The sequence below is a fragment of the Dreissena polymorpha genome, chromosome 1 (assembly GCF_020536995.1).
Source record: "Dreissena polymorpha isolate Duluth1 chromosome 1, UMN_Dpol_1.0, whole genome shotgun sequence".
In the NCBI taxonomy this organism is placed as follows: Eukaryota; Metazoa; Mollusca; class Bivalvia; order Myida; family Dreissenidae; genus Dreissena; species Dreissena polymorpha.
Window position 1 is genome coordinate 89000776 of NC_068355.1, and position 12308 is coordinate 89013083.

Sequence of the window (12308 nt, forward strand, 5' to 3'; positions counted from 1 at the left end):
AATCATTGTACACAGGCTAATCTTATTTGACATGCATTAAGCCCCGTTTTCTCTGAAAGCAGCCAATATGTACAGATTTCAATGATAAACACTAGACTGGCCAATGTAGTATTACAAGCTGTTAAACACTATTGATTAAATACACTCTGCAGTAGTAGAGCAGACGCTTCTAGCATTCGTCATCTGCATAATATTACTGCAGGTAGTGAAGACAGGTAGTGGTTATCGTTCCTAGCTTAGCAAACAGCAGACTGGCTTGCAGTTACCGTTCCTAGCGTGGTTAAAAGTAAACTGGCTTGCAAAACTGCGTCTCTACATTAGTGTGAGCTCACACTTACAAAACTAAAAAAAGTAAAGCTATGATAAACTTATCACTTAATACAGATAGTATTGCTTTATTCATATAAATAAAGCCATTAAAATGCCGTGCACAGAATGACACGTTTCTACTAACTCGTTTATATAAGCCCTATAAACATAACGTAATGAGGCCATACAGTAGTAAACCGGGGTTATAGTGGGGATATAGTTGATGCTAGACATTTATAACTGTTTATGAAAGTAAACATTACTCGACATGTCAGTATAACGGAACACGCCTAATAACGGACGGTTGCCATTCCAATATCAAATTAATGGTACAGAACGAACAAAAAAATTGGATGATCTGATTTAAGTGTGTATCTACTTACAGTTTTGTAAGTTGTGAGGCATGCTTAAGTTGATATTTACACAAGCGATAACACGCGAATGTCCTTCGTAATACTGACAGTATGTTCTAGATTAGTTCACATTTTATCAATCGGTTGATAAATCCCAAGTAAGGTGGAAGTCAGTATAAGACAGTTCAACTAGCCTCAAGAATGGATTATAAATTCCTTGGTGCTTCCGGGGTCCGGGTTTCAAATATATGCTTGGGCACGATGACTTTTGGACAAAACACGGTAGGTGAAACTACATGTATGCTACTTATATATGATGCATCTATATACGTCTAAGTTCTTATTGAATGCTCTGCGCTTTAGTGAGCACAGGTGTTTGGCACGTGGCCACCTCATTAAAACGCTATCAATATGTCATAAAACTACAGTTTTCATCACTTCGACAACAAAGTTGTTTCTGATGTATTATTGGCGTCGCCCTGGAGGGCGGCGACTAGTATGTAATTCTTTTTTTTTTCGCTTATGGGAGGAGAAGTTATTTTACGGATCAATGTATATATTTTTGTTTTTAGAATATCTTGCATAGTGGTGATTTTTTTTCTAAATTAGTGTAAATAAGTACTGCATTTGTGCCTATTACATTTATTACAGCATTTATTGCCAATAATGCAAAGCTAATTGTTTTAATTAATAACTGATCCACAACTGATCACTGGGGAAAGATCACAGGGACTTGGCAAATACGCAAAACTTTCTGGTTTTGTATAAAAACAAATGATGTTTTGTATAAAAACAAAACATAATCAAAATATATTTATTTTGTGGTTTTTCTAATTTGCTTATTTAGTGAAGAACCAATGTCGTGCGATATTTGACGACCTATCGCGTAAGCAAGTTTATTGGAAGGCGTAGCGGTACGAAAACGTACAATGTATTAGTTTATTGATAGACATAAAATAACGATCGCTATACACATCTTCACCAAATAGCAGTACATAAGTGAATATCAGCCGGAATAGCTCAGTTTGGAGACCGTTAGACTGAAGTTGTTTGCGCAACAGTCATCTAAAGGCCCCCCCCCCCGGTTCAATCCCGGGTTCCGGCACGAACGGAACAGTTCGGTGGCTGACAATTTTTTCAGTCAGGTTAATAAATATAATAAAGCTTTATTTTATGTAGACATTTTAAAATCCATTTTACTACAATCGGACTATTTTATAAAATTAATGGATGCAACGTGGTGAAAACGTTAATTAAAATTTCTTGCATCACTTAAATATCTTATAAAAATACACGTGTTTTTATATTAACAAATAAATGCAAACAACACATCTATTACCCATGTATTTTTATGGTTGTCTATCATAGGCCTATCCCTACCACATATAGAGCGCGAAGCGCGACACGTATTGTTGATTGTAACAATGAGTTGCGATAAAGGAAGCAGCCGCTTATCAAGGAGGAGCTGTGTCCCAGCAACCAGTTTCCCTAAAGTCAAGCACTCCTCGGAGTTTTTTTTAAAGAACCACATATAGAGCGCCAAGCGCGACACGTATTACTATCCAGGTGGTATGGGCCCTTTAGCATTATCCGACCATAACGTCCATAGTTATCTTCCTTAGAAGTTGAGAAATTTTGAAATCCTTGTTCGAAGTCCAAAATTTTCATCCGATTGTTCCCAAACTTTCACAGGTTTTTTTTATAAATGAGGACCCAACCCAAACTCTATACGAGCAATATCGGACCATAAGTCCAGAATTATGTCTCTTTGAATTTAAAAATAAAAGTGAAAAACTGCTTGGTTAGGTGATTATGTCAACATTTTTCATCAGATTCTTTCCAAACTTACAGTGTCTTCATATCAATGAGCATTTTTACCTCATTCAAAATGAAAATGAAACATCGGGACTATAAGTCCAGATTTTTTTCCTATTAAATTTGACAAAATTAAGAATTTCCACTTTTTTAAAAGATTTCACAACCTTCGTCTGAATATTTCCAAACTTGTTAAGTGTTTTTATATCAGTATTACTCGAACCCTATTGAAAATGATGAATATCAGAGCAATATATCTATTATGATCTTTTACTGAATTTCAAAGTATTGTGAAATGCAGCTTCTTTATACAATTTACAGTTTTCATTCATTTTTTTCGAAACTTTTACAGTGTTTTCATATCAATGAGTACTCAACCCCTATCGTAAATGAGCAACGTAAGAATAAGTTCAGAATCATCTCCCATTGAAGTTGAGAAAAATATGAAATTACGCTTACAAGATGAAGCAGATTTTTTTAAACCTACACAGTTCTGTTCCATTAATGAAAACTGCACACGGATACCAGTAAAAAAAGGGAAACCAATGTAAATAAAATGAAATATGAAATATTTGGGGGGTTACAACAAAAATCATAGATAATGGTTATTTGGAGGTTATAACACAACATCATAAATAATGGTTATTTGGGGGTTATAACACAAAATAATAGATAATGGTTATACCAGTATCTTTTTCTATTTTGTTTAAAATAATCGGCCAATATATTAATATTTACAGCAGAAAAAAAAATCGTTCCATGTAACTTCATTGAGTGCCTTTTACACTGAAATTCCCGACGCCCTTTGGTGCTTTGCATCAATACTTATCTTGTATATGAACTAAAATATATTAGTACAGACTGAAGCATGTATGTGCTAGAATTTTAATTAATTGCTGGATGTTATTTTAGTACACACTTGCATTGGACATTTATCACTTTCATGCACAGCGAACCTTTTAATGCACGTTAATAACACACCAAGTGTGCCAAATTTTGTCATTGTGTACACACCGGTCTTACTGACATGTGTACTAACGCGAAAGGAATCACTTCTTTTACGACTGAAAAGTAAGGCGAAAGTAGGTCAGGTAATCGTGCTTCTGATAATCGCTATCAGTCTTAAAGGAGATTCAAAATCACATTTAAACATAATTAAATAACATTTCTTTATACAACATTCCGTTTTAAACACACAATAAAAAACGATTTTCTTTCATTATTAACATTTTCATTCCTACGCAGAACTACTTTGGCGGAAGCATAATTCCCCAAACCAGGGGAATGTGATGCGTCTAGTATAGAGGTGACAATAACGTAGTGACGTCACCATCTATGTATAGAATGAAATTTCGTCGCTCTCGGACACATACTCGGACACATAAGTGCGTTATACGGCTCCCATGATAGGGTAAAGGCGCCACAACGGGCCGTATAGCGAACCTTATAACGCTATTTCACCGGAAACGATGGCACCGAGACGAGCGGTCGAACTTGGCGCATGCGTGGCCCACTAAGACACACAAGTCTTCCACGTTTCGTCGCTCTCGAACTCATATTCGGACACATAAGTGTGTTATAAGGCTCCCATTATAGGGCAACGGAGCTTGGTGAACAAGACCATCATCATAATGCTAATCTGCCATGCCAATATGGCGTTTTTGAAGGATTCTAAAATGGAATCTGAAAAAAAAACATGTATGCATTAAGTGTTATCCTGAAATTTAAAAAGACTAATGAAATTTGTAACATGGATATACCTAGTGTGCTTTTTGCATAAACACCAGTGTCGGAAAGTGGGGTTACTGTGTTCACAAGTTATCAAATTCGGGGTTACTTTTCGAATTTTGATGCATATATTATTGCCTGTTGAAAGCATCCTTGATCCCTGTGTTCATGCAAGGTAAGCTATGATGGTTCTTGAGTCCACCTGTCCATTAAAACTGCTCAGAAAACTGTATATATGACCTTTAAACGCACATACAATGAACCGTGTCGATCGTAAACAATCATACTCTTGCGTATAAAGTCTTCAATAAAAAAAAATATATTGATAATGCATCAACAGGACTTATACCGAGGTTAAGTGGATATCAGTAGATCATCCCGCGAGTAAGGATAATGTCGACTAACTATGGTAAATGTAAAACCTTTCAAAAGTTCGGACGAAATCATCGAAAATTCATCGGCTGGCCATCATTTTGAATACCAGTTAATGTTTTATTCACTTACGCATCACCGATTACTTGTGTACAATCTACCCCCAGGTTGTTTAATATATATACTAAGCAAAACTTCCAAGCGTTCACTTTACAAAATTGATTTCGTGGTACCAATTAAGTGTACGTGTTAAACATGCTTTGCGTTACTCAGCAATCTGTCGAATCTGAGTGTTCAACATGATTTAGTTTCGATAGGCGCAGTCAAGCGGAACAACTCGATTTCTATTATTTGGAAACCGGAAGTTCGGACGAAAACATCGAAAAATCATCAACTGGCTATCATTTTGAATACCAGTTAATGTTTTATTCTCTTACGCCACACCGGTTACTTGTGTACAATCTCCCCCCAGGTTGTTAAATATATATACTAAGCAAACCTTCCAAGCGTTCACTTTACAAAATTGATTTCGTGGTACCAATTAAGTGTACGTGTTAAACATGCTTTGCGTTACTCAGCAATCTGTCGAATCTGAGTGTTTAACATGATTAAGTTTCGATAGGCGCAGTCAAGCGGAACAACTCGATATCGTTTATTTGGAAACCGGAAGCACATGCACTTCGTGATTTGTATTGGCATGCATGTAAGTCATGCACGCTTTGTTTGAGGAATATGTTTATTAATATTTAATTAAAACATTACAAGAATACGGAAATATAAATGTGGTCTGACTGTCGCAATGCTCTTTGCTCGCACTTCTGATAGTGATTTGTGATCAACACCGTTATCAAAGATGAATGTTTTGCAGTAAATAAAATTCTTATTCAAATGCTTTCATCAAGTGTTTATGAGCCTCGTTGTGGGCTTAATGCATATGCGTAAAGTGTTATCCCATATCAGCCTGTGCGGATGCGAAAGAGAAGACACTTATCCGCCTCAACTAGATGTTCGTGTAGAAGAGACTCCATGTAAACAAAATATTCCAAAAAGAGGGAAAGTGCCGTCCCTGAAAAGCCTTACACTTTACGCACATGCATTAGGCCAGCCTTACACTTTACGCACATGCATTAGGCCAGCCTTACACTTTACGCACATGCATTAGGCCAGCCTTACACTTTACGCACATGCATTAGGCCAGCCTTACACTTTACGCACATGCATTAGGCCTTACACTTTACGCACATGCATTAGGCCTTACACTTTACGCACATGCATTAGGCTTTACACTTTACGCACATGAATTAGGCCTTACACTTTACGCACATGCATTAGGCCTTACACTTTACGCACATGCATTAGGCCTTACACTTTACGCACATGCATTAGGCCGTACACTTTACGCACATGCATTAGGCCAGCTTTATATCAGAGAGGCTCATATAAACGAGGGTGACAAAGTGACAGCTAACTGCCTATTGTCGGAGCCATTTTTCTTAGATTAAGATATTTATTCTACTATTTTACCTTGATATATAATAACTATACTATTTTAGGAAATTTGCACAATGCGACTTCTGTGAATGGAATTCCTTGTGACTGTGACAATACAATTCGTTACGCTTGATTGACTCGATCAATTTACTGTTTTTTTAGCTTGTATAAAATTGGTTTTATTAAATGAACACAATACATTTACATAAACTTAATTTATTTAGCATATTTTGCAAAATATCAAATGGACGGTAATAGTTTTTTTTTCAGTGTTTGCGACTCATGTAGAGGCATGTGTTCATGTCCATACAAGTCTTCTAAGAGATTATTGCATTTGTCATCGTATAAGTTGAAAGACTTATTAAACTTTAGATTTTAGAAAATAACGACATTTATTTAAAGAATGTAAATTCCTACGTGCCATTCTAACGTTATAAAGTATAGTATAAAAAAGATAGCCATAGTTTCCTTGTTGTTAAATTTCAATTATATGTTTCCAGTTCGCTGCAATCCCCACTCAAGCGGATGAAGACATCGCGTTCCAGATCATGGACAGATACGCGCAGCTTGGTGGTAACTTCCTGGATACTGCCAACGTGTATGGCCAAGGTGCATCCGAGAAAATCGTAGGAAAATGGCTTTCAGGGTAATAATATTTATTTCAATAAAAGAAAATAAACATAGTTCGCATGATGCATGTTAAGTTCCTAGTGAAAGTGATTTTAACACACAATGCAAAGTTTCAGTGTTTTTTCATTAGACAGGTGCGTAAACGGTTTGTCTTAGCAACAAAAGTCCGGATGCAGATGGACAAGACCAACGAGAACGGTATCGGTCTTAGCAGACGACATATCGTAGAGAGCTGCGAGGAAAGTCTAGAGCGGCTGCAGACACACTACATAGACCTCTACCAGGTCAGAGCATGGCGTGGCTGCCAAATTACATATATATTTCCAAAATGAAAATGCTGATAGCAAAGTAATGCAAATGTAGCTCTTATTTTTAAAAACTATAATTAAAACATTGTGGGGAAAGACGAAATGCAAGAAAATAATGAAAAGTATGCTCAATATTAAAAAAAAACACACGAAAGTTTGCTTGCTTCTGGGTGTGAATTATTTGATCTGTAATGCGAAAACACCACACATTATTATTCACCGCCGCCAGCGTCCGTTAAAATGTGTATATTTTTACTTAACAAGAAATGCTATTCACTGTATAACCCAGAAATATAAAGACCATCTATATAGTGCGATGGGAACTTTATAAAGTTTACATGCATGATATCGAAAGCTCGGCAAGGAGAAGAGATGATGTAAAAAGCAAAACAGAACTGCGATGCTTACTTCAATACTAAGAAACAAGTGATAATTTTATATTGCATATTGTAAATATTGCACTCTTTTAACATTTAACTAGATGATGCTAGAAAATAATAAAGCAACCATTTAACGATAGCAGTAAATGTGAACTTAATATACACAGCAGTCTCATTTGATAGCAGTAAATGTGAACTTAATATACACAGCAGTCTCATTTGATATCAGTAAATGTGAACTTAATATACACAGCGGTCTCATTTGATAGCAGTAAATGTGAACTTAATATACACAGCAGTCTCATTTGATAGCAGTAAATGTGAACTTAATATACACAGCAGTCTCATTTGATAGCAGTAAATGTGAACTTAATATACACAGCAGTCTCATTTGATAGCAGTAAATGTGAACTTAATATACACAGCAGTCTCATTTGATAGCAGTAAATGTAAACTTAATATACACAGCAGTCTCATTTGATAGCAGTAAATGTGAACTTTTAATATACACAGCAGTCTCATTTGCAAACAATAAACGTTCGCAAGCTAATAATTTTAGCGTGTTTGTTCGCGTAACCTTGGATGTTCGTGTTTGTTCGCGTAACCTTGGATGTTCGTGTTTGTTTGCAGTCTCATATCTGGGACAACGCGACACCTATCGAAGAGACGCTGAGGACGTTTGATGACCTGATTCGTTGTGGAAAGATACGTTACTATGGAGCCAGTAACGTCTGTGGGTGGCAAATGCAGAAGATCGTGGATAGGATTGACAGCATGGGTCTCAACAAATGTGTATCTTTACAGGTAGTTTACCGCATGGGTCTTAACAAATGTGTATGTTTACCTGTATTTTATAATAGATAACAAATCTGCTTTAATAAGTTTGTCGAAAAGTATACCAAATATTATAGCATATAATTATGCAGAAAACATGAAATAATATAACACTAAGTATAATTTAATTTCAGCAACAGTACAGTCTTCTGTGTCGTCAGTCTGAATTTGAAGAGTTCATGGTGTGTGAGAACGAGGGCATTGGCATCTTACCATGGTCACCTCTTAAAGGGTATGATTACAACAGGGACAACCGTTATTCTTCTATTTGAAAATAATAACTATTATTATAACATACATATGAACATATGACATGAGTTGGCCCTGATATAATGATCGTTATTGCGTGGCTGTTGCAGAGGCGTTTTGTCTGGGAAGTTCAAGAGAGATGAGAATCTTGACCCTACAAGCAGTCGGATCGGGTTCATATCCACGGACGAGGGAAAGGCAATGCAGTCGGCGCCGGCCTGGAGCAAGTACCGGGACAATGATGGGTTCTGGAACCTTATGGACGCCATGAAGACAGTAGCAGATAATCATGGTATTACATTATCTATCACGGTATTACGTGGTCTATCACGGTATTACGTGGTCTATCACGGTATTACGTGGTCTATCACGGTATTACGTGGTCTATCACGGTAATACATGGTCTATCGCGGTAATACATGGTCTATCACAGTAATACATGGTGTATCACGGTAATACATGGTATATAACGGTATATAAAAAATTACATGCTCTAAGTTATGTGACATTTATTGACAGATCATAAAATCAGATGCTAAATTTATCTCACTATTCGTGTAACATGCGTATCATAACAAAACAAAAATAAACAATACTATATAGTTATAACAAAGGAACTGCGTTGGCACCGTACATAACAGAAGGGTTGAGCATTGCTTCTCGAATTACTTCTCGTAAAGAGAATTACTGTAGCACTATTTATTATTCCTTGTCGTGAAAAAATTTAAGTTTAGGTGAAAATGCTTACATGTATTCAATGAGATGAAATGTATAGTCATTAACAATGCGATATATAATATAATTATTGAACATGTCGAACAAAAAGTATATAATTCAGTTTACGTCTTTCTGGAAATGACATGAACGTATCATCTTTAATAATAAAAGGAGTATCCGGTACATGTTTTACCCACATGCATTACTGGTCATATGAATGTGGGTCTTTATATAAATGTTTTTGCACTTTCTAATTCAAATTGCCCCATGGTCACACATTTTGTTTTCTTGTTTTGACATCCAAAAACCTACCGGCCCGGTTAGCGGAAATGAACAAACAAATCAAATTCATGTGGCCTTTGTATCTCACCGTCCTTAAGGTAAAACGGTTGCACAAGTGGCGTTACGGTGGGTGCTACAAAAGCCACAAGTGTCATCGGTTATCATCGGAGCGACATCTGTCCGCCAACTCGAGGATAACTGCGGGGCGAGCACGGGATGGAGTCTGACGCAGGAAGAGGTGAAGCATTTATGTTGAGAAATTACATAAGTTGGTCTTCTTTTGGAATTTTAGCAGATATCATTATCATCATAATTAAATCGAGCTCGTACATCATTAATTAATCTATATTATCTAACTTTAACTAATAATTTTTTGATCGATTTTTGGCAGATGAAGAAACTTGACGAAAGCAGTCCCCGAGTGAACCTGTATCCGTATGAAATGATCTGGCGAATGAACGGCGCGAGATACAATGACTTCAATCGTTCGATTCTATTCAACTAATGTGGCGGCCAGGATCAACCACTTACTGACGCGCTATTGTCACAAATGCTTTGTACTATATAAAAAATTTAAAATATAATATTTTATCGTGATACATATGTATTGCGATTAAGCATGAAAGGACGTCTGTTTGCTTGTCCTTTCATGACGAAGAATAAAAGTAACATTTTGGATTCCCACATTTTTATTTTTGAATTCTAATTCGATTCGTCAATTGCATTTTACCATAGGCCACAAATGAAAACAAATGTATAACGATGACGAGCCATAAAGTGCTTTAACATTATGTGGCTTGAACAGTATTTGTCTTAAGTGTAGTGTGGCTTTAATAGTATTGACATTAAATGTCTTAAATATTAGGGGCGTTAATAGTATGTGGCTTAAATACTATCAAGATAATTTGTCTAAAATCTTATGCGGGTTAAATTGTATGTGGCTTAAATAGCATATCGCTTCAACGTTATATGCCTTATAGATTATGAGACTTTAATTTGTAATTATGTGGATTAAATAGTACGTGGCTTTAATATTATTTTGCTTTAATATTATTTTACTTAAATATTATGTGGCTTAAATATTATGTTGCTTAAATAATATGTGTCTTAAATAGTATTTGGCTTAAATAGTATGTGGCTTAAATAGTATGTGGCTTAAATAATATTTTGCTTAAATTTTATATTGCTTAACTATTATTTTGCTTAAATATTATTTTACTTAAATAGTATGTAGCTTACATATTACGTAGCTTACATATTATGTGGCTTAAATAGTATGTGGCTTAAATTGTATTCAGCTTAAATATTATGCGCCTGAAATATTATATCTAAATATTATGTAAAATAAATTGTGTGCGGCTTAATTAGTATTAATTATGTGCCTTACATTTTATTGAGAAGTATTAAGCTGCTTAAATATGTGGCTTAAATATTATGTGGCTCATATATTCAGCAGCTGAAATAGTATAAGGTTTAAATATTTATCGGTTCTATATAATGTGCCTAAAATATCACGCAGCTCAAATTTTAAGCGGCTCGATTATTACGACACTAAAATATCAAACGGCTAAAATATGAAGTCGCTCGAATATTATGTGACTTAAACATAAAGCGGTTTGAATATTATATGGCTCGTTAGACTTGAATATCAGTAAAGTAAGGATTATCAATTCACTCAGAGGAGGCGCGGTGAAAAAATGTTACATATGCAACAAATGCGACACCCGCGCAGTAAATTGTTTGCCATAAATTGAAAGGAAATAATAAGAACGCAGTTCAAATCGAAGACATTGAGTATAGAATTAACAAAAATAGTACCATTTACACCACATCGAATAAGTTTTAAATTAAAGGGATCTTTTCACGCTTTGGTAAATTGACAAAATTGAAAAAAGTTGTTTCAGATTCGCAAATTTTCGTTTTAGTTATGATATTTGTGAGGAAACAGTTATACTGAACATTTACCATGCTCTAATATAGCCATTATATGCATCTTTTAACGATTTTAAAACCTAAAAATTATAAAGCGTTGCAACGCGAAACGATTGAATAATTTGGAGAGTTCTGTTTTTGTCGTTAAATTTTGTGCAACTACGAAGATTGCTTATATAACGTATAAAATACGTCAAGGGTGTGTAATCGGCGAAATAGCTCAGTAGGCCAGAGCGTTTTTACTTCAGGATTCTGGCAGGACTCCAGCGGTCACTGGTTCGAAACCTGCTCCGGGCAATGATCTTTTCCTTTTTTTAATTTTATTCTTGATTTTTTACTGCAGCTTTTACGATCCAATGTTTACATTTATCAATATAAAGCATTTAATGAATAAGTTAAAAAATGCCAAAATCTGTGAAAAGGCCCCTTTAAGGTATTCAACGCGTTTAGGAGCCTGAAAATCTCTTGGTCGAATATCCAGATAAGATCCAGTTTTACAATTAAGCATTCAAAGCTAGTGGTCGTAAAAACGGTCAATCACACATGAGTATTTATAGTGATAAATATTACACAGTTTCTTGGAATATTAAAGGAAACTTATCGTCAACAATGGAGTACTTACAATGTGTGTACTTAAAATCATATTTAAGCGTCATCACGTTTTAATTCAGCGAAATTCTCCAGTTGAATGCATAAAAAAAGAAACCTACGGCGAATGGTTGTGCCAATCATAAACATTTTAAATTTCTGATCAATGATGAATTAAAACCGAAACGTAACGTGTGATACCAGAATTTATATTTGATACATTTTATTTTGAAATTTTCCTATATTTGGATCGGTCCGTATTTTGTCACAAGAACTCGGGGAAGCTGCTTATTGAATGTTATAGGTTGTCGATGAAAACA

At 35.4% G+C, this 12308-nt stretch overlaps 1 protein-coding gene across 1 annotated transcript; it reads left to right on the forward strand.

Annotated features, from left to right (window-relative positions):
* The first annotated feature begins 776 nt into the window (after positions 1 to 776).
* LOC127839678 (uncharacterized oxidoreductase YrpG-like) lies at positions 777 to 10832 on the forward strand. Its single transcript, XM_052368065.1, has 8 exons — positions 777 to 944; positions 6569 to 6714; positions 6829 to 6982; positions 8017 to 8190; positions 8355 to 8452; positions 8580 to 8761; positions 9567 to 9706; positions 9860 to 10832. The coding sequence occupies exons 1-8, from the start codon at positions 864 to 866 to the stop codon at positions 9971 to 9973; spliced, it is 1089 nt and encodes a 362-aa protein (XP_052224025.1). The 5' UTR covers positions 777 to 863; the 3' UTR covers positions 9974 to 10832.
* The last annotated feature ends 1476 nt before the right edge of the window (positions 10833 to 12308 follow it).